This window comes from Pipra filicauda, unplaced genomic scaffold (genome assembly GCF_003945595.2).
Source record: "Pipra filicauda isolate LSUMZ 115617 unplaced genomic scaffold, ASM394559v2 scaffold6_size6359152_pilon, whole genome shotgun sequence".
NCBI lineage: Eukaryota > Metazoa > Chordata > Aves > Passeriformes > Pipridae > Pipra > Pipra filicauda.
The window spans coordinates 4,977,857-5,000,804 of record NW_024104865.1 but is presented as its reverse complement, the minus strand read 5'-3'; the positions used below and the strand labels follow the sequence as shown (position 1 = coordinate 5,000,804).

The 22,948-nt window shown below is 45.4% G+C and overlaps 2 protein-coding genes across 9 annotated transcripts in view; both read right to left on the bottom strand.

Moving 5' to 3' along the window:
- Nucleotides 1-1,855, bottom strand: part of RPAP1 (RNA polymerase II associated protein 1) — a 40,948-nt gene extending 39,093 nt beyond the window's left edge. Inside the window, exon 1 of one of the 2 annotated variants that reach the window (XM_027750183.2) lies at nucleotides 1,833-1,855. The gene's annotated coding sequence lies outside the window, so the exon portion shown is untranslated. Of the gene's footprint in view, nucleotides 1-1,213; nucleotides 1,730-1,832 lie in introns of those variants that run through there. The other variant, XM_027750185.2, reaches the window with a different exon arrangement.
- Nucleotides 1,856-3,955: 2,100 nt separating this feature from the next.
- On the bottom strand, nucleotides 3,956-11,266 carry ERV3-1 (endogenous retrovirus group 3 member 1, envelope). 7 transcript variants are annotated; one of them, XM_027750189.2, is made up of 4 exons: nucleotides 11,133-11,236; nucleotides 10,632-10,700; nucleotides 7,212-7,380; nucleotides 3,956-6,336 (listed from the first exon to the last, which is right to left on the bottom strand). In XM_027750189.2, the coding sequence occupies exon 4, from the start codon at nucleotides 6,221-6,223 to the stop codon at nucleotides 4,520-4,522; it is 1,704 nt and encodes a 567-aa protein (XP_027605990.1). In that variant the 5' UTR covers nucleotides 6,224-6,336; nucleotides 7,212-7,380; nucleotides 10,632-10,700; nucleotides 11,133-11,236; the 3' UTR covers nucleotides 3,956-4,519. The 7 variants fall into 7 exon arrangements, with proteins under 7 accessions (XP_027605990.1, XP_027605991.1, XP_039244902.1 ...); XM_027750190.2 differs by having other exon boundaries at nucleotides 11,128-11,233; XM_039388968.1 differs by lacking the exons at nucleotides 10,632-10,700; nucleotides 11,133-11,236 and adding an exon at nucleotides 11,247-11,266.
- Nucleotides 11,267-22,948: the final 11,682 nt, after the last annotated feature.

The following is a 22,948-nucleotide window of genomic DNA, read 5'->3' as shown; positions in this document are numbered from 1 at the left end:
TCTCTGTCTATTAGAAAAAGTTAATTAAAAAAATACAGGAGGCCTTGAGAACTGCCTTCCTTTCGCTGGGAAACTGGCAGGCACAACAAGCCAACTAAGCAGCCAATATCTAACAAGGTTGGATGTTATTCCAGAAAACCTTTCCTCAAAGTCATGGCTTAAATACACATGGGACTTGCAGACAGACAGAATGGAGCAAAAATACTTTGCGTTCTAATAGTACCTTTTTCCATGCCCCCTGGAAGCCATCTAAGCACATCAGCAACACTGCCCTGGCCGTCGGAAGGAGTAATTCTCACCCACCACAGCTCACAGAAAACACGCAGCACAAACAACAAACTCCTGACGATCAGCACTGACCCCAGCATCCTGCACTCTGGTTACCTCCCACCTAGCAACTCGCTACTTAAAAACTCACCATACACAATCTGTTTGCCAAGAGGGACCACCAGCCAGCCAGCATGTGCAACCCAGAGAGGATTTTGTCCTAGGAAAACATGTAAGATTCAAGCACAGCATTTGATCAAACTACCTATCCACTCTTGTTCAAGCTTTTTACCATTTCCATCAGGTTACAAAAAAATGTATTTTCTTGATATGATCTATAGTGTTAGGCTTTTTAATTTCTTCTAGCCCGTCTGCATTTACAATGCATTTTTCTTCTGCAGCAGCAGAGCCTGACAGCCCAAGGGAGTCACCTGCATTACATCAACATCTATGAACTAGACACAGTCAAAAGAGAAAAGACAGCAAGTATAGGCAGAAGCAAAGAATCGTCTCCTACCGATAATGTCACTTCTGACCCCTGAGGAAGGTTTTTTACCGATCCTGAAGTCTACAACTTTGCACTCTTTTGATAAAGTTATCGGATTTGGCTGAAAGAAGAATACAAGGTCCTGCTGTCACAAAAAACCTCTTTCTTCAGATCTTGTTGGTTGAGGTAAGAAGTCAATAGGAGAAGCAGAGAGCCACATCTCAGTCTCTCCCGGGCAGCTCAGCAGCCAGTGAAAAGGTACAATTTCCCCACTCTAGATTAGCAGTCAACAAAAGCCTCACTGAGGATTACTGGCTCCTTTGCAAAATGATGATGTGCATGCTCTGCTCTGTCACGAAAACCCTTTCTGCACACAATATCGTAATGAGTAACAATCTGAAACACCCAGACTTCACGACACAAGTAGCAAGTTTTAGCTGCTATGGGGAAGGCAGATACCTGTAAAGACACTCGTCCCAGAAGGAACACCCCAGTCCAAAGAGTCAATAGTGCAAAAAATCCTCCTCAAAGAGGCTCTGCATCTCAGGTTGGTCCCATAAGGTTCGGTGACTGTGACTACCTGCCGGGCACATACCGTGTGCATGCACACAGCACCCTGCCTCCAGAAACGCCGCTGTGCCCAGCCTGCCTCAAGACCCTCTGCAATAAACAGGCACCATCACAGCACAAAATAAAACGAAAAGCAACAAGCTGCTATTAACACACTAAAGACGTGATGCGTCCCGGCGCTCCCACTGCCTTCATAGCCCTCATGGGCTGTTCCCAAAACAGTCTGACTCGAAGTCTTAAACCCGCAGACGGAGACTCGGCCAGGCGAGGCCCCTCTGACGGGAGGAGGGAGGGAAAGAGGGAGGAGAGACCCAGCAGAACAGGCCCCGCAGCATCGCTATGCACGGGGGGCATGGCCGCTGGCCCGGAGGGCCGCGGCTCCTGTAGCCGCGCTCCTCTTTACACGAGGGTAAAGGCGAAGCGCTGGGACTCCGCGGGCTGCACCGAGTGAGGCGAGGCTCAGCCCGGCCCAGGGGACCCCGCGGGACAGGGAGGCTCTGCCGCTCACCTGCGCCGGAACCGCGCCGCTCTCGCCAGCACTTCCGCCCAGCCCCGCCGCGGCTACTTCCGCCCGGCCTGCGTCACTTCCGCCCGCCCTCGCCGCAAGCAGCCGTCCCCGCGGGGAGATTTCCTGGCGCGGATCCGGCCCTGGGCTTGTGCAGCCCAAGGGCGGCTAAGTCTGCCGTTTGGTGCGGGCTGCCGGAGGCTTCCAGAGGGGAGTCCCGCCGCTGAACTGCCCCTGCGAGTTCGCCCTGGGCTTGTGCAGCCCAAGGGCGGCTTCTCCCGCGCCTTTTCCTTACGTCTCCGTACAGGCCACCTGCATCCAATAGCGAGTGTGTGCACACACAGAAACACGTTCATGTAAACGCAGGAGCTGTGCCTTGTCAGTAGGAGAGGGTGTTGACGTGCCCGACACTGCAGGTGTTTCAGGAGAGCAGACACAAAGCTCTAGGAACACGGATGTAATTTATTATTTGTGTCTGATCGCTCGTTTGTTATACGTGCCAAGCTTTATTACAAACTACTGGAAAGCTGTTGGAACTTGCAGCAGCTTTGATTTTAACGTTGGTTGGTCACTGATTGTAGTGCTCAGTTGCCTTTCAGCCTTTTGACAGAACCACGGAATCCCAGGATGGGTCAGGTTGGAAGGCACCCCAGTGAGTCATCTGCTCCAACCTCCCTGCTCAACCAGGGTCATCCCAGAGCGCATTGCACAGGATTGTGTCCAGATGGTTCCTGAATATCCCCAGTGAGGGAGACTCGGCACCCTCTCTGGGCAACCTGTTCCAGTGCTCAGTCACCTGCACAGTAAAGAAATCCTTCCTCATGGTCAGGTCAAACTCCCTGTGGTTCAGTTTCTGCCCATTGCCAACTGTCCTATTGCTCAGCACCACTGAGCAGAGCCTGGCTCTGTCATCTGACACCCTCCCTGCAGACACTGACAGACATTGGTGAGATGAATAGAGCTGAGACATTGGTGAGATGAATTCTCTGAACACGAGAACAAGGCACAGATTCCTACAGGGGCTTGGACTGGACCAGGTAGGCCCACGGTTGGGGAGACTCACCACAAGTGCCCTGATGCTTTAGGAAATGAAGCACTTTTGCACTGCTCTTTTTATCTCTTCAGAAAACTAAAATACTGTGGCAAAATTACAGCCAGAAACAAGTTTTATCCCTTATGAACACTGAAAGCACTTAAATCTATAGATTTCTGTTCATCTTCACACTGGACAAGAGAGCACCACTGATTTTACAGAAGGCTTTGGCAGATGCAGTGGTGCAAATAGAGGGTCTCTCTCTCACACTCTGAGGCTTTGCTGGAGCTGAATTATGAATGATTTCTCTTGAATCCCATGAACACCTTTCAGTTCTCATGCTTAGATAGAAGGGCAGAGAGGCCTTGGCATTGGTTGTGTTGCAACATGTTTGGGTTAACCAAGGGTCTGTTTAGACTGACAGCCACTTGAGGTTGAGCTACTCTGACTCCAGGGAATTTAACAACTAGTTGTAAGGTCACTTTGACCTTACTAATGTTTGGTATGGACATGGTGTAAATGAATTCAGTAAAAAAGACACCCTGAAGGTGTACAGGATATTTGATCCTACGCGTCTCTGAGTCAGTTCACTAAACCAGATAGTCTGAGTCATGAAAGGGCCTGTTTGAGTTATCGTTCTTTGGAGTGGTCTGCCCATCTTTTCCTCCCAAACCCAGGAGAGATGACTATGGAGACATAATGAATTGCTAGCTGAATTTTGCTTTGCTTGAGTAGTCCTCTGATTATAATCATAAAAAACATTAACTTTGTCCCTTGCTCTCTGCTGAAGCCAGCCTGTACCTTTCTGTCACACTTCTCATGGAAATGGGCAGCACTGAACTCTGCAAAACTCACACGTGTTACTCAAGCTATATCTCACCTAAAACTACTCTGAGGGTTAACCAGACAGAACTGGTCAGCACCCACTGACAGTAATCCTATCCTGAGTGTAGGGTGGCATTCAGGCCCAACAACCATACGCATTTTTCCTCCCTGGTTTTTCTCACGCAGGCTGCACAGCTTCTGCGGCCACACACAGTGTCTCTTAGCATGCAGGTGAAATGAGGAAATAATCTTTTTTGCCAGAAAGACATAATATACACTCAGAATGTATTCAGTTTTAATTACCGCAAGACAGGAATGCTTCCCATCAAAACTCCCCAGAGTTTTATGTATCTTTTCTTCATTCCATTAATTATTTACCTTCAGTTTTAATAATACAGTTAAAGGCACTATATATAGCTTATGCTCTATCAATAAATCATGCTCATGTGTCTTCATATTTATCCTATAAATTATAAGTACCAACACACTTGCATGGATCTGCTAAGCAATTCTGGCAAAGAAATTCCCACCAGAGCATCGCTAAGAGCCTTTGGAGGTGAACTCAAACATTCCTCACTCAACAAGAGCTTTTTTATGTCATTTTTTTACTTTACGAGGTTGTCAGTCTTCTCAGAAGTCCCAACAATCTCCTTCATCCTCTTCTTATAGCTTGCCACAAGCAAACAGTTTCATGTGACTTTCTGACCTTTCATCAAAACCAAAAATCCACAAAATATCATAAGGGCAATATGTACATGCTATTTTCCCCATCCCGTAAGTCCAAGGCACTTTAGTAGCAATGTGATCCACGATCCGGGCTCAGTCCATCAACCTATTCCTTCGGTTGCATTGCTTGAAATAGTTCTCCCGTTTGTTCAGCAACCTCCTTCATCTTCTGACGTGCTTCTTCCATGGTGGTGGCAGCATTATGAACAGTGACACAGCATTCTCCATCCGTTAGGTTTAGCATCCCGCATACTCCGTGCTCTTTCAACAACACCATATCCAGGGCTAATCGATTCTGCAAAGCCATTTTTGGTACCTGTTGGGCCTGCAAATTCAGTTTCCCATAGGCACGTTCGGTCCAATTGCTCAACACATGGATTTGCCTAGTTAAGTTCTCCAAGACATACTGATGCCGTTGATTAACTCCACTGGGCACAAAAAATAATTCTAAGTCTAAAGCAACGTTTTGTCCCCAGGTATAATAGTCAGGGACTTGAATCCCCTCAATCCACCCTTTTGCATCTACTGGATTGCGGATTTCTCTCTGCACCTTTTTGTTACAATAAAGTGTATAATTGAATGTTTTAGATGGACACATGGTAGGAAACCCAATAGTACACTGGAGTCCAGCCATATCATACATGTTCAAGTGGGAATACATTTTCCCATCTGAACACGCCCAAACTGTTCCCCTTGGAGCTGGATATTTGGCTTGTGAACACTGATACAGGTCGCCTCGGGGAACTTCCTGTGCTTCAGTACTTGAATTCAAGACCCTTCTTGGGTCAGGGCCATGTGTAACGGGAATACCACAGGATAGTGCTGTCTCCGAATTTTCATAAGACCCATTGCATCGGGTGTCTCGATTTAGATAGCCATAGTTGGGATAACCCCAACACGTACACATGTCCCGGATAAAAGTTCTCAGCTCCGAGATATACCAAGTTTCTATCGGCTCACCTGCACCAGTAGTACAATCTAATATACGGGAACAATTCAGAAAGGAAGTCTCTGATTTACTTTGGATGATGCTTCTGGTGTTCCTCACTTTCCAGCAGATGCTCTCTCCATTAGGTAGTGTGATCTGCTGGTCCTTACAGTCCGATTTCCCCACTTCCCATTCCACTATTTCCCCTGTGGGGGCCCTGGAGGCCCATTGTAGGGGAGATATGGGGTCAAAGATTTGTTTCAGAGACCAAGCCCATTCATAATTTGTTTGGTTAACTTGGTGTGGGGTTCCTGGGTTACTGGGGATCTGTATACACCATCCTGCATCCCAATGTAAATTGTACTCATGTTCGAAAAACCCACCCTCAGCAGGAGAATCCCACCATGGTACAATCGTGCAAGGGATAGAAGTGACATTTTGCAATGTCTCAGTAGGGTTAGCGTCTAATGATCGATAACATGTCTGATTCCATAAATGGTTCCAGGTAGAGTTGTGTGGGAGGTGGTAAAAGGCTTTCTTGTATTCTACCCATGTCCCATTTGCAGCCCATTGTTGTCCTTCCTTCTGGTCTAGGAAGGGGGACTCGACCATTCCCCAGGTAACATTTCCTCCTGTTTTTTTAAGGTTATCTAGTTCTCTTGTTAATATTTCTGAAAAATTTAACCAAATCATCATAAATCTAAGCCCCTCTGATGCAGAGTTGGGGAGGTTAATACATATTCCTTGATTCGTGTGGTTCCAAATATGCATAAATCCTTGTATCAACTCCCAAGCTAAATTTGGCTGAGTATCCTCATTCTCGATCAATTGAGACAAAACTGTACACCCATAAAATAAGAATAAAAACTTTTCCCACATCATTTTTCTCTAGTAAAAAGGCAAAATAGGCTTAGTAAAATCAAACTAAAAATACGCAAAATGGTCCATCCACTCAACAGTTGAAAGCGTAGCTCCAGCAATGGATTTCAGATAATCTGTAAAACATATATGTGCATAAAAACAAAACATGATTAAAAGGAGGGAACCATCATTAACCACCCATACACAGAGGTTAAGTGGCTTTTTTAAGGTCAGAGGTACCAATCCTACTCTTGGTAATTCTACCAAAACCAGCTGTTCTGGGTAATGGGAAGGATTTGTAGGGTCTTTGGCTTCTTTTGTCCCAGGAAGTATGGGTGGGGATTGAAGACAAAAGGCTGAGTCATGGGCACTCCTTAACTCCCCACCCAACTGTGGTCAACCAGGTTCATGAGGTTTCAGGGCCCTCTTCAAGAGCCCATTGGTGCATTCAGTAATACCATTTGCCTGGAAGTAGTATGGGGTGTGAAAGATCCACTGGATTCCCTCATCCTGTGCCCACTCTTAGACCACGATGACAGTAAAGTGACTACTGTTGTCAGATTGGAGGTATTTGGGCCATGGCAAATAACTAATCCACAGCTTCAGTCCCTTTACAGTGCTGTACCCAGTTGCTTGTGCTACTGCCTCAGCTTGAGTGAGCCCTGACATTACTTCCACCCCAATGAGAACATACTGCTTTCCCTCTGACTTCAAGAAAGGCTCTAGAGAGTCCACCTGCCAGGTCTCCCAGAGGCCTTTTCTGTGTCATAAGTGAAGGGGAGCCTCCTGCAAAGGGTGTTGTTTCTCTAGTTGGGTACAACACTGGCCACAGGCTGAGATGACTGTTACACAGTTCCTGAGTGACAGGCCACCCTTTGCTACCAGCTCCCTTAAAAAGATCCTTAACTCCTGAATGGCCTCCCTTTACATGTAACCTCTGTAAGAGATGCTCCCATTTTAATTCTTCTCCCTTTACTGCCATACCTGCCACACAGGTCAGTTAATCTACCTGATTATTCAGGAGGTGATCCCTCTTCTGGTGAGTAGCAATCCATCCCACCAAGAGACTTCTGCTTAGCTGTGTTTAGGATGTCGTCCCACTTCTCCTGCTGGCACACTGGGAACCCGATTGACCTCCCACGGGTTTGTTCGCAAAACAGGAGCCATCCAGTGCACCCCTTAAAAGCAGCATAGGAGTCCATATAAATAAACACTGCTGTTTTTAGTTTCAGCCTCTATAAAAACCACACTGCACATGGCTACCAATTTTCCCATTTGAGCATTTCCTTCTCCCTTCATCACAATTCAGCTTGCTCAAAAAACACACAGGGCTCCCCCTCAGTATCCTCCTCTCCTTTGGAGGATGCATCAGTGAACCATACATTTTTCACGTGGGGCTCAAATTGCGAGGTTGGTTTCATATATGATGGGGGAACCTCCTGGCCCAGTTGATTGCCAGGTGGTTCTTGTATTTGGAGCACTTCATGTGCTCCCTCCTCTACCTAAAGCACATGGCACTAATGATATAATTGCACATACCAGTGCCCCAACCCTGGCAGTGTTCAAAGCCAGGTTGTATAAGGCCTTGAGAAACCTGGTCTAGTGGGAAGTGTCCCTGTACATAGCAGGGGTGGTTAGGATTAGATGATTTTAAGGTCCATTCTAACCCTTTAACATTCTATGATTTTCTAAAGTGGATCTGTCAGATGTATTGGACCTAAAGCCTGATATCTGATATAACCCAGCCTCAAAGATTAACAATTGTAGGCCTTCTTCACGGATAGGGGTCCAGTCCCAGCTGGTCCTCTGGTATGTTAAATCATAAAGGTCACTTGCCATGACTGAGAAATTTTGGATATGTTTTCTCCAAAATACCAGCAGACCCAGGGAATACTGTAGCTCCTTCTTTCCAGGCATTTTAACTTGTTCAAGGATAGCCAAGGTTTCAGGGAGAATACACACCATTCCTCCCCTTCACCATATACCCAGGAACTTCACCTTGGCAGATTTGGGGTTGCAGCTTTTCTGCTTGAATTTGGAACCCTAAATTTTCCAGTGAGTAATTATCTCTGCTTGGATTTCTCCTACTATTGTGCATTGGGACCAACCACGAATATACTGTTAATATATTGATACATTTTAACTCCCTCTGAGGGAGAAACCATATACATAGCATTTTCTCCAGATGCTAGCAATACCATCCTTGTCAGGGTGCAAGAGCCTGCCCACATGGACAGGGACAACACACTCACTGACTCTGTTTGCTCTCCTTCTCACTCAAATCTCCCAAGTCAAAAACGTTTTTCTTCCTGACATGGTTCTCCTGCTTTAGTTCTGTCTCACTCTTTCACCACCCTCTTATCGGTAGAAGCCATGCTACTTCCAACCATCTTCATTCACTGCCCAGGACACTTTGGGGAGATTTATAAAGACTTTTACTTCTGTGTACAAGAGAACTTACCGGGAAGACAACTATTCCACCTCCCATCTACTGGGCAGGAAAATATTTCTAACTATTACACCCACCTCTTATTCCCTTGGCCTGCGACCACCAATCCATTTCTCACAGGCAGCAAGCAGAGTGTTTGCAAATGCATTACACACGAATTGAATCACTGAGCAGCAATAATGCTGCAGACCTGACACCCTCCCACACTTGCTACGTTGAAACAATTTGTACCTATTTGACCTCTTCCACTTGCAAAAGCCCATCAGGACTCAGTGATGACTTATTGGGAAGATGGAAAGTGGATATGGATTTTTAAAGGCACAGTTATCTGCCATATGGACAGGCTGCACGCATGAGAAAGTGCAAAGCTTGGAAGTGAATCTCTCTCTTAACCTCAGACCAAAACGAAGTGCAATCATTGGGCAGGCACAGCCACTGCCCTGAAGCCAATGTCTGGTCTTATGCTATTCATATCCTACTGGACTGGAAAACACATGGGGAGCTACCTTGTGGGAAAGATGCAGACAGAAACAAGAATTACTTCCTGCAGCATTTATGAGCTACGCTTGGAACTGTTATACTCCTTTCAGGGATCTCGCTCTTCACCAAGGTTGGTTAGGTGTGATGTTGCTGGTTCTAAGAGAACAAAGGCAGACAGGGAGTTTTACATTTGGTTGGTGCTTTTAGTCAAGGCATTAGTGTAAAACCACCAACCACGTCAGACTCAACAAAATCTCTGGAATTGCAGGGGTTGCAACGTTTCCAGGGACCCTCCATTCACTTCAGTATTTCATGACTGAGGAAACAGACCACTCCAGCCAATGCCAACGTCACCAGCTATTTGCTCCATTTCAGAGATCTCAAAACGCTGACATTTATGGAAGCTGTCAGCTCAAGAGGCCCACAACGACAGCTTCCGTGTACACCAAACTCACATATGGCACAAGCAGCAACAAGGGGAACTTCCCTGAACCCTCTCAACAATAAAACCCTTCCCCATCACACAGGGAAAACGCCCAATTTCTCTAACAGTGTGGTCAAGGACATTTATGCAACACGGCCACCTGCAAAAGCTACTGCAGGGCAGGAAGGGCAGGGAGCACCCTTCTACAGTGCCTTACTACTCTCAGAGAAGGACTTCACACAAGAACACCTGGGATCTCACTGCGGCTCTCACTGATGCTGAGAATGCAGAAACACTCCCTTTCAGCCCACCTCCCTTGCTGCACTGCAAAAATTGCAACTTCTGCAGACAGCTCCTTTTTTCTGTGGATACTCCGAACAGAAGCACACACCTACTTGCTGGTTATTTATGGAGCTTTCTGCCACAGTGGGGCTCCCACAGCCACACTTCAGTTGCTTGGACCCTCTTTGATATGCACAAGCAGCACCACACACACCCGACACCAAGTGTTCCATGCCCTGTCATCACAGGCTTCAAAGCCCAAAAGAGGAGGATGCCAGGATTAACAGACACAAACCACCCAGCTAGAAGCAAAGTGTACTGCTAATCTTTCTGCAGCAGCCTCCTCCACACAGCGCTGTACAGAAACTTCTCCAAGTCTCTGTCTATTAGAAAAAGTTAATTAAAAAAATACAGGAGGCCTTGAGAACTGCCTTCCTTTCGCTGGGAAACTGGCAGGCACAACAAGCCAACTAAGCAGCCAATATCTAACAAGGTTGGATGTTATTCCAGAAAACCTTTCCTCAAAGTCATGGCTTAAATACACATGGGACTTGCAGACAGACAGAATGGAGCAAAAATACTTTGCGTTCTAATAGTACCTTTTTCCATGCCCCCTGGAAGCCATCTAAGCACATCAGCAACACTGCCCTGGCCGTCGGAAGGAGTAATTCTCACCCACCACAGCTCACAGAAAACACGCAGCACAAACAACAAACTCCTGACGATCAGCACTGACCCCAGCATCCTGCACTCTGGTTACCTCCCACCTAGCAACTCGCTACTTAAAAACTCACCATACACAATCTGTTTGCCAAGAGGGACCACCAGCCAGCCAGCATGTGCAACCCAGAGAGGATTTTGTCCTAGGAAAACATGCAAGGGATAAGAAACGCTGTCAAAGGACCACACAGACCTTTACACTCCACAACATAGTGACTGTTATGTGCACACACTATCATTCGCTGTTGCACACCCTGTCTGTACCAAAAGTCTCAAAAAATAGCTTTCTGTCACGCTCTGGACTTCCCACGGATACTGTTTGAAAAGCCCACCAGTGCTGCAGGAAGTTTCACGAGCGCACTTGGGACCAGAGGTCTAAGCCTGACTGGAAGAAAACAAGAGAGCACAGAAGGCAATAAAGGTACAGACTGCTTCAAGGGTCAAGATGCACCTCTGAATGAACCAACTTCAGCTCCAGCATGAGCCTGAGAAGGAAGGTCAGTTAGGACAGGGAGCGACCCCAATCACCAACTAAGGCAGCACCAGTGAGTCAGAGAAAACGGCGTTTACTTTACATAGGAATGCAGGTCCGCAATACTCTTCCCGTGCTTTCCAGAAGCAGCATTTAAGCCTCTGAAGTAGATCCTGCCAACCTCTGACGCCGCTCCCGCAGCTCAACCGCCGCTCACCTGCGCCGGAACCGCGCCGCTCTCGCCAGCACTTCCGCCCTGCTCCACGGCAGCTTCTTCCGCCCGGCTACGCCACTTCCGCCCGCCCTCGTCCCGAGCGCTGTCTCCGGCTGGGAATGGAATTGAACGAATTGGATTTTCATTTCATTTTTTATGAGTTAATCAGGGCCCTGTTTCCCTGACACTGCAGCTAAGTCTGCCGTTTGGTGCGGGATACCGGAGGCTTCCAGAGGGGAGTCCCGCCGCTGAACTGCCCCTGCGAGTTCGCCCTGGGCTTGTGCAGCCCAAGGGCGGCTTCTCCCGCGCCTTTTCCTTACGTCTCCATACAGGCCACCTGCATCCAATAGCGAGTGTGTGCACACACAGAAACACGTTCATGTAAACGCAGGAGCTGTGCCTTGTCAGTAGGAGAGGGTGTTGACGTGCCCGACACTGCAGGTGTTTCAGGAGAGCAGACACAAAGCTCTAGGAACACGGATGTAATTTATTATTCGTGTCTGATCGCTCGTTTGTTATACGTGCCAAGCTTTATTACAAACTACTGGAAAGCTGTTGGAACTTGCAGCAGCTTTGATTTTAACGTTGGTTGGTCACTGATTGTAGTGCTCAGTTGCCTTTCAGCCTTTTGACAGAACCACGGAATCCCAGGATGGGTCAGGTTGGAAGGCACCCCAGCGAGTCATCTGCTCCAGCCTCCCTGCTCAACCAGGGTCATCCCAGAGCGCATTGCACAGGATTGTGTCCAGATGGTTCCTGAATATCCCCAGTGAGGGAGACTCGGCACCCTCTCTGGGCAACCTGTTCCAGTGCTCAGTCACCTGCACAGTAAAGAAATCCTTCCTCATGGTCAGGTCAAACTCCCTGTGGTTCAGTTTCTGCCCATTGCCAACTGTCCTATTGCTCGGCACCACTGAGCAGAGCCTGGCTCTGTCATCTGACACCCTCCCTGCAGACACTGACAGACATTGGTGAGATGAATAGAGCTGAGACATTGGTGAGATGAATTCTCTGAACACGAGAACAAGGCACAGATTCCTACAGGGGCTTGGACTGGACCAGGTAGGCCCACGGTTGGGGAGACTCACCACAAGTGCCCTGATGCTTTAGGAAATTAAGCACTTTTCCACTGCTCTTTTTATCTCTTCAGAAAACTAAAATACTGTGGCAAAATTACAGCCAGAAACAAGTTTTATCCCTTATGAACACTGAAAGCACTTAAATCTATAGAAATTAAGACAGACCTTCATGTCTGCCAACAGCCAGGCTTAACCACAGTGTCAGGGAAATGGGACTGTGACTACCTTATGAAAAATTGATATGAAAACTCCAATTTTTTTAAATGATGGGCAGAAACATCTCCATGAGCCAAGAGTGACCATGATTCTAACCTTATGATCAGACATATTTTAACTACCTGAGTGCTTCTTTGGTGCTGCCCTGCCGGACTGCAGTTCATCAGCCGGTGGAGCTCTGCTTTGCACTCCCTAAAGGAACAGGAATTATATTAAAGTCAAAATTAGTTCAGGAATAACAGTGACTGCTGAGAAATGTGGTGTCAAATTCTCCATTTCACTGAAAACAGCTGTTACCCTACCAGCACCATCTGCCACTTAATATTGTCATTCCCAATCTATATTGGTTTGGGATGCAAGAAGCACTTTGAAATAATTGCTCAAGTTTCTTGCAGTTAAACCTCACGAGCACAAGTTTCTAATCCTTTGTCTGTGGAACACATTGCTACCAAAGGTCTGGCTGACCAAAGTGGAAGGTTTAATTTGTCCTTTGGCACCTTGTTGCTTTTTGTGCTTCTGGGACATTGAAGGTCACGTAGGGCTGCTCCAAAATCTATTGAAATCGATGGATTGTGCCTCCGGTTGAAAGAAAATGTGAAATCAAGGTTTTAGTTTTTGCACTGTTCATCTTCAGGCTGGACGAAAGATCACCACCAATTCTACAAAAGGGTTTGGCAGATGCAGTGGTGTGGATAGAAGGCCTGTCTCTCACACTTCGAGGCTTTGCTGGGGCTAAACTTAGAAATTATTCCCTATGGAACCCATGAACACAGCTGAGTTCTCCTGCCTGGACAGTGAGGCCGGGAGGCCTTGGCAGTGGTTGCTGAAGCCAGCCTGTACCTTTCTGTCACACTTCTCATGGAAATGGGTAGCACTGAACTCTGCAAAACTAACACGTGTTACTCAAGCTATATCTCACCTAAAACTACTCTGAGGGTTAACCAGACAGAACTGGTCAGCACCCACTGACAGTAATCCTATCCTGAGTGTAGGGTGGCATTCAGGCCCAACAACCATACGCATTTTTCCTCCCTGGTTTTTCTCACGCAGGCTGCACAGCTTCTGCGGCCACACACAGTGTCTCTTAACGTGCAGGTGAAATGAGGAAATAATCTTTTTTGCCAGAAAGACATAATATACACTCAGAATGTATTCAGTTTTAATTACCGCAAGACAGGAATGCTTCCCATCAAAACTCCCCAGAGTTTTATGTATCTTTTCTTCATTCCATTAATTATTTACCTTCAGTTTTAATAATACAGTTAAAGGCACTATATATAGCTTATGCTCTATCAATAAATCATGCTCATGTGTCTTCATATTTATCCTATAAATTATAAGTACCAACACACTTGCATGATCTGCTAAGCAATTCTGGCAAAGAAATTCCCACCAGAGCATCGCTAAGAGCCTTTGGAGGTGAACTCAAACATTCCTCACTCAGCAAGAGCTTTTTTATGAGATTTTAAAAGATTGTCAGTCTCCTCACAAGCCCTAAAAATCTCCTTCATCCTCTTTTTCCCTAGCTCGCCACAGGCAAAAAGTTTCACGTGACTTTCTGGAACATGGTTTTGGTCTTCCACAGCATGAGAAGCATGAGAGCCTAGAGCCAAATGCTTTCTCAGTGGATTATAACAGGGAAGAGGTCAAAGCAACAAAGACAATATGGCAGTGGCCTTGGTATGATTAAAAAGCGTAAATCTCTAAACGTAACAGTATTATCTATGTTGCAGAGATGATAAATATTAGGATAAGTTGTCTAAAAAGCAGGTGACCACAGAAGAAGATAATCCTGGTGCTTTGTTGCCAGAAGACAGAAACTGAAGTTGAGAGTGGAACAGCTGGAGAGCAGGGTGGTGGGCAGCATGCAGGTCTGTTGGGGAAAGGAAAACAAATGATCGTAAGGGATTGGTCCAAGATACAAGCCTTACTTGTGTTCCTTTTTGTTAAAGAAATTTTTGGCACTAAGGTCTTCTCCATCAGATAGATTTATTGGCACAGATCAATCCCTGTATCTGGTAGCTCAATCTAGGTATCTCAAAAGAGAGACCCCATGGCAATTATACCCTTACAATCTAAACTCCTCATCCCTCACACAACAGTCTGGACTAATAGCAACATTATAGTTTGGGGTCTTCTTTCTCTTCATTGGTTCGCTGTTTTGTTGCCAAGTGGTTTCCACGTGGTCATCTTCAAATCCTCTTAGGTCGGTTTTGGTGTGGGTTTAGCCCATGTTGTAACATGGTTGTTACAGTTCATATACTATTCATATATCTGTGGGCTGTCCAGTCTAATTATTAATTTTGTAATCCATGTAAAAAGAGTTGAGTCTGGTAGGACACAACGTTCAGCAGTAAGTTGTCACCTGTGCTAAAGGTTTAACTCTGCAGAGAACTACATGTTGATCTCAGAAGGAATGGCAATATATCATGCCTCAAAGCAGTGGATGCACTGCACAATAACACTGTCTGCAGGAATCCACCTGGAAGTGTGAGAGCCCAGAGCGAGCAGAGAGGGGACTTACACACAGCGGTGTCATGCACAGCACATCATGACTGTCTGTGGTAGTAAAGAAACTATTCTTAAAGAAATGTGCATACGTGAGAGCAAAATTGCATTGTGATCAATCAATGGCAGCTTTCTTGCTAGTGGGAAAACAGGACAGTTGAGCAGAGATGATGTATGTGTCCAACTATCCTCAAAGATCCAGCCACAAATCCTTGAGTGAATTTTTCTGATGTACTTTTGGGGTCGAACCCTGGCACTCTGAGACAACAAGACCTCACTGAGTAATGGCTGCTGGGCATCCCTGGGACTAGGTGAAGCAGAGATATTTTAAATCAAACCTCTACTTGTTCACCAATAAAAAGCACACACCCATGCTCAATGTGATTTGATTTAACTGTGTAAAGGAGAGGGAAGGATTGCGTATTTTAAAAGCCCAGAACAGCAGAGTATTTACTGATCTCTAGTAATGCATCTGCTGAGCATTATGTTGGCTTGTGACAGTTAGCATGTCCTCTTTGTTGTTTGTTTCATCAGTTGTTTCTATAGAAATGCCATTTTTATCAGACTAGATGAAAATATCCTGAAATAACACACGTCTTCACCAAATAAAGATATTTCTTGCTCAGTCTATATATTATACCCCTATCACACTGGGTTTTCCTCCCCTCATTACAACGTATAAAATAAAACCCAGTTAAAACCGAGTTGCTGTACAGCTGGGACTCCAGAGAATAGACTGCTGTGGAAATTAGAGTGGGCAGTCAAGCAAATGTATTTCTCAAGTCAGGTTCCTGAGACACTGCCTTTGAAGGGTATTGCAGGTGAAAATCTGTGTTTGCACAGATGGTAAATGTGTTGTCATTGACAGTCACTGCTTCACAGAAGGCTTAAATGAAAGTGGTCTCCGAGCTGACCCTGCCTGCCCCTGCCCTCTGCCCCTGCTATCACTGAGGAAAGCAACATTTCTGAAATCCAGCTCCTCTGGGCTGAGGACAGTGTCTCCCATGGCTGCTGCTGTGGGATTTATCTGACAAAATCTGAGTGACATAGTTGATGCATTCAAATCTACTGTCATAGATTTTAAAGGAAGCCTGTCAAAGTGCCTAAGCCTGAGATTTCATGCAATTTGAGACAGTTTAAAGCACTGGATATGCTCAGATGATTATCCTCCATGGCAAATATCCCGAAGAACTGGCTGTTTTGTTGGCATTCAGGATTTGTTCCTTTCTTCTTTTCAGATTATTTACTGTTGTATTATGGGGAAAATCTTATACTTTTGCACCTCAACAGGATGAGAGTGGATGTGTATGTGCTTTATCCAAAACCCTTCTGTACCAGTCAGAAAATATACTGAAAGGAGGGCCATGGGAAACTCCCGTCTCCAAGGCTTCAACTCTCACACCATGGGAATGGAAAGCATGACCTATGCAATGCTCTTGGTTTAGGGAGCTCAACATGGACCCAGAACTACTGGAATTAGTCCACAGGAGGGCTGTAAAGGTGGTCAGAGGGCTGGAGCACTTCTCCTAGGAAGACAGGCTGCAAGAGTTGGGGTTGTTCAGTCTGGTGAATGGAAGGCTCTGAGAAGACCTTCTAGCAGCCTTCCAGTACCTGAACAGGGCCTACAAGAGAGTTGAAGAAGACTTCTACAAGGGCAGGTAGTGATAGGACAAGGGGAAATGGCTTTAAACTGACAGGAGGTATGTTTAGATTAGATGGTAGGAAGAAATAATTCACTATAAGAGTGGTGCGTGAACAGGTTGCCGAGAGAAGCTGTGGATGCCCCATCCCTGAAAGTGTTCGAGGCCAGGTTGGATGAGTCTTTGAGCAACCTGGTCTAGTGGAAGGTGTCCCTGCCTGTGGCAGGGAGGTTGGACTAGGTTATCTTTAAGGTACCTTCCAGCCCAAAGCATTCTACGATTCTATGAATATTCAGTGTAGATGCATGCACAGCAGCTGGCTCCTACTGCCAGTGGACCCAAGCCTGAAATATTTAACTCTAAATAGCTGTGCTAATGCAGCTAGATCTGCCAAGAGTTTTTAACAGTGATGATCATGATGTCCTGATGATTTAAGTGATCTGGCAGAACTAATTGCTGTCACACAGAATTGGGTTTTCACCTTCATATTTGGAAACGTAAAGGGCTGTAATGAGTAGCTGTGCCTCATCTTCATCAATACTTGTCCATGAGTCTTTATGAGGCCAGAGCTGGTTTCCTTTATCCTTGGGAGTGACATGAAAAGATGTGGGTTCCCAGAGAAGCATCCAGGTGGTGTGCATTTCTGCTTCTCAAGTAGCAACACACTGCTTCACCCGGCTTTCTGGGAGGGAGAGACAAGCAGTCTAATGAGAAACTACTGTCTAAAAGAACAGCCCAGCAAAGTGGAAGAGACACCCAGAAGAGAGGTATTCTAAGGAAACTACTAGAACTCTATTGTTATCAGATGAGATATCTAATGCCTAGGTGTGGCACTGGCGCATAGTGCTGGGTCACTTTTGAACTCTGTTGCCACCACATAAACAGAAGAAATTACTGTGCCGGTCTTCCACAAGATAGGAACTTGCACCCTGTATTTCCAGAGGCTTGGTGCTTGTGAGGTTTGGTGTATGCATGGCACCAAGACAGGACTGTTCCCTTGCTGGTAATATTTTGTGATGGAAGTGAAGTCATGAGAAACCTTTACCTGTACACTCTTTTCTACCAGACTGACATGTAAGCATCTTTCTACAGTACTCTCTTGTGCTTATGATTTGCCTGACAACAAGCTCTCTTCAGTGTTGTGGGGTTTTTTAATTTGTTTTCAGAGATATTTATAGTTATTGTGATCTCTCATGACAGTTGTCTACATCAGGAGCAAAGATGACACTGACCAGAGGAAAACTCACTGGCAGAGAACTACCCTTCTGTTAGTGGGAAGCGGTACCATTAGCAACACCAACATTTAAAAGCCCTTTTTTTTCAGCAGTACAGTTACAGGAGAAACAGCAGAGATCACTGGTTCTTGCTCAGTGTCACCATGTGAGAGCATTGATTGCTCAGGTGCACATGTGCACCTTTTCATTTTGGTTTGTCACTGAGGGCCATGCTTTTTAAAAGTCTGTTTGGCACTGGACAGCAGTTCTGAATCCTGGCAGGCTGCCTTCTGGAGACATACAGCAGCAGCAACTGCCCAGCTTTCTTCTCATGGGAAAATGTTGGGAACTCTCTAAATTATCGACTTGGCTCTAGAACGGCACTGCCCAGATGGCTGTTCTGCATCAGAAGTCATGAGATATGGAGGTCAATGGATAGATTTCAGCTTCTGAGTTCAACTTGGGAAAGAAGTTGGCCAAGCCCCATGATAGTTAGATATTTCCTCATAAGGATGAAAGGTATTTGCTCACCTTCCAGCCATGCACGCGATATCTTGGTGCTTGGAGCTGTTGGTGATTTGCTTAGCCTAGGATTGCTCCTCTGGTCAGCCACTGTATCTAAGGACCTGTCTTTCATATATAATGAAATATTGTGAACAGATTCTTGCATTGCTATTCCCTTTGATTTACAAAGCCCCTCAGTACTGTGGAGAGAGAATCTGGGGGCTCAAATCCCTCATGATTGTCCATAGCACCCCATTAAAATTGAGACTCCTTTACAGTATTTGTAAAAAGAATTTTGTCCTGATTTTCTCCAAAGCAGTTTGTGGACAAAACATGGCTAGCATTAGGCTGAGCTTCCAAGTCCCATTAAAAGCAGGGTACATCAACTTAGGCTTGGAAGGACATGAGCAGCAGTCATCAGCCTCAGAGGATGATGGTGGACTATCATAGACATGACCTTTTGCTGCTGCCTATCTCTCAGAGCATCTGTCCGGTTTTGTGCAGGTCTGTTCAGCATACCTGTCATAGGAAATGTCAGCACTTGCAGAAGACAACACCCCAGTGCAGAGAGAAGGGCAGAGGCAGGTCTAGGTCCTTCATGTTGCCCACTGCCTTTCATGTCCTACCTGGGACTGAGGTTATCTGTTCTGTCTCTATCAGTGGGGGTTGATGACACAATAAAAAGAGAGGTTGGATTCTGCTCCAATACAGCAGAGGAACAGCCTTTGCTTATTCCTAAGTGCTTCTTGGGAATGACTCAAGATAATGCCATGAGGGAAGATGAAGTTCTTGGTAATGGTGATAGGGAAAGAAGTAGGAAAGGTTTCTCAGGACTTAAAGGTTGTAAAAGCTGGGAAATAAGTTGTGGGAAATGGTGATTGTTCAGGTATTGGAAATAGTACATCATAAAGAGTAAGATAAGAAAAAGAGAGAAGTAGGAGACAGGTGCCAAATATGAAAGACACAGGGCAGAGAAACAGATGAGAAGAGAGAACATTTCATTCTGAAAAGAAAGAGCGAATGTCAGTGCAAATTCTGGTATATCTGTGCAACGTGGCGGTATTATGAAGTATGAAGATTGGGAATAGGCATCACTGCCCCAGGAAAGAGATGGAGACAGGACAGGGATATCTAAGAGAACAGGAGGGAGACAATATGGAAGCAAAAAGCCTGGCGAGTAGAGATGGGCTGAGAAATACAATGAGCAGTGCTAGGAGATGACAATGGCAGAAGGTGACAATGAATGAGGAGCACTTCACCCCTCTAGAGATGGCCCTTGTCTTGGACCTCACGTCTGTGTGGGTGTCACCCAGCCAGGTCGGGTCCCCAGAGGTTTTGTACGTCTGCTGTTAAAGTCCAGGCCTCTCAGGGCACCAAGCCTACTGTTTACACCAGGAGTGCCTCTGTGCCATGGTGGTACCAATCCCACATGGCTCGTTTCATGCTGGTAATTGGAAAGGCATCACGCAACAACAGGCTGGTTGTTCATCCCCCTGCAGTCCCCAGAGCTACGATCATCACGCTGAGAGCCAAAATGTCCTTCAAAATAAGGCAACCTTTGTCAGCACCAACAGATTAGAGTATGCAAAGACTTTACAGCCTAATAGACAGTATTGCCTTTGTCCTCTTTTCCTCCAAGAAGGCAGTAAACTACAAGCACTGGAGGATGTAATCCAAGTGCTAATAAATTATTGATATCTCCCTTCAGCTTTTTACTTACTAAAAGGATATCAAAGCTCATTTTGTGAATGGTCCCGGCAGATTCTCTTTTGCTGTATCCACAATTTGATTCACAAATATTGCACTAAGTGTTAATATTGAAGCAATGCAGTGATCTCTCTTTACAGATAATAAGCAAAAATAATAGACATGTTTTGAATTACACAGATTCATAAATAGATGCAATGAAGGAAATGCCACTTACTACTCCAATAGACATTTGATTTTGTAATACAAAAAAGGCAGAACTCATTATTAACTAGGAATACACTTTTTTTTAATATTAAAAGCCTGATTGAAAGCCTGTTGAAATCATTGTACTTGCTCCTTACAGATAGTCTGCATAGTTCTTTGGCAGCACACACACAAGTCATAGAACAGTGTGACTTAGTTTATATTTAGCAATAGTTCCTCTCTTCCAATATGCCTATTTGCACAAGTCAGCTAAAACTATCTGTATGGAAAATAGTCTTTCCATTACTGTCAGCTTTGGAGCAGTATGTGGCAGTTCCTTAACAGCATATATTAATTTATGCTATTTTTTGGAGCAGCACAGAAATAATTTGAAGCCCTCATACTGCAATTTTTCTGGTAGGAGTCTCCCCTGAACAAAAGGCTTAATTTTTCTCTTTCAAGGCTCAATTTTTCTCTCTGCAAGTTTTGGTGGCCAGAAATTCTCAGGATCTTGACAGCTGTTTCATCTTAAAGACAGATACCAGGCTTCCAGGTATATCTTAAAAATGATACCAGATCTTTGCAAATTTAACTCAAATGCCATCTCCCACTACACAGCAAAAATTCTGCCTGCTGTCAGTGCAATGCCCCAGCCAAGCTCAGAGAAAGGATTGTCAACATTTTAACAATGGCAGGGCACTGATCTTAAAGTACACAAACTGCAATTCCTGACTGCACCGGTTTCTTCTAGCTCTGAATAGAGGCAGCTACGCTGTGCGTGTTGTCTCTGTTCCTTGCTATCTGTTTAGAAAGACTGAGTGACCAGGCACAAAGCCCAGAAGAGAGAGCTAATTTTTGCAATATGGTATACATATTTTGCAAGCCAGCCTGCAAACTGCTTATCACGTTTTTTGTGCTATATACATAAATATTCATCATTAATCTGTGTTAGAATAGAGTAGAAAGCTCCTAACGAACAAAAATAGCCCCTTCAGGCATCTTATACCAGTGACACTGATCCTCTGCATTTCTGACATTAAAAAATGAGCTTCTTTGCATAGATTTTGCAGTACTCTCTGGAGTTCAAGCTTCCTTTTTTACCCTGTTCCTTCAAGTTGTGAAGACGACCTTGATAAGAGAGATTGATACCTTGAATCTGGAGCTAGAGAGGTGGAAATAAAGGCACCTGGTGAGAGATGACATTTCCAAAGCTTAAATCTCAAGGGTAGCAACCTTCATTTTCCCTTCTCCGGATCTCTTTCATCTCTAGGCTTTTTTCCTATGTTTTGGCTTCAGGTACCAGCAGAATTCTGACAGTATTGCAGGTGGGAAGATGTATACGTGTGTGCCTTTCAGGTCAAAAGCCTAAATTCAACTGGGGGCTACATATCCTCAGAGACAACATCATCTCTTATAGGTGGAAGGGCCAATTAGCCAGTCCTTGGGACTGCTTGCAGCTGTTAGCCAAGCAACAATCAGGACTGGTTCAGATTAAATAAATCCCACTTTATTCAACATCAAAAACAGAGTGTCTGCAGTAATGAAAATAAATTCATAACGTTGTTCAGGCAGCCCCAAAGCCCAGTGGGTATTAGATGTATTTATTAGATAAAGGTGACCATTCGGACTGGGATGGCAGACAAATCTGACAGGCTGAGCTCCGACAGGTCTTTGTTTTCTGTCCTTGTCTGACTCAGCTTTTCAATTTGATGCTCTTATTCCTGGGCTGCTTGGCTTGCCAAGCTGACACCTTTCTGGTGCACAGCCTCTCCCTGCTGCCTGCAGAAATGGGGCCCCCAGCTTCAGAGAACTGTCAACCCTTTTCCTTACTGAACAGGGATGCTTCTTCACAGCTGTCTTGTGATACACCAAAGCACATTTTTCTCTGTTTCCCTTCATGTTGCCTTTAAATGTGGCTTTTTGACAGTCCCTACAAGTAGAAATTTGGCACAAATATAAAGTTCAGCCCTGATTTCTCAGTGCACAATTTTCTAGTTTGGCACATCTTCCCTCTAACTACAACACTTCGTCATTCCCCAGCACCCGTTTCATAGCATATATAAGGTCGCTGAAACCACCTAGACAAACGTTCACTAGCTGACCAAGCAGAGCAGTTTAATATCTCTCTTCCCCTGTAGATCTTGGTGGGTAAGTCATAGGCACTCCTTATGCATTCTTTATGGCTCCTTTCTGTGTCCCAGATGTGACCCACTCCCTGCCCGTCTGCTGACTGTCTTATCCTCCAGAGATCATCGCCCATTGTACCACCTACAGAAAGGAAATGGGGTATTTTAAATGTGCATTTTCATGTAGTTTATAAACCCGCATTGTATTGCCTTCCACGGTGCATTTGACAGCTCCTCTACAGGGCTGGGAGAAGTAAAAGCCAGACTACTCTGTATGTATGTATTGAGTGCAGCCAAAGAAATGCCATTCCTGTCATCAGGGGAGGACAAGGCACACGTATCTCTAACTACAGTGGTAGTAGCTGCACTGCAGTGTGAGCCAGAGACGTGAGGCAAAGGGAGTTTGTCAATTGTCTTTTATGGACATCCTGCACCTCCAAAAATGGGTAGGTTTCTCCATCCAGCATCAGCCAAAACTTGTCCAATGCAATGAATATCCTACAATTCAGATTTAGCAAAGCCCAA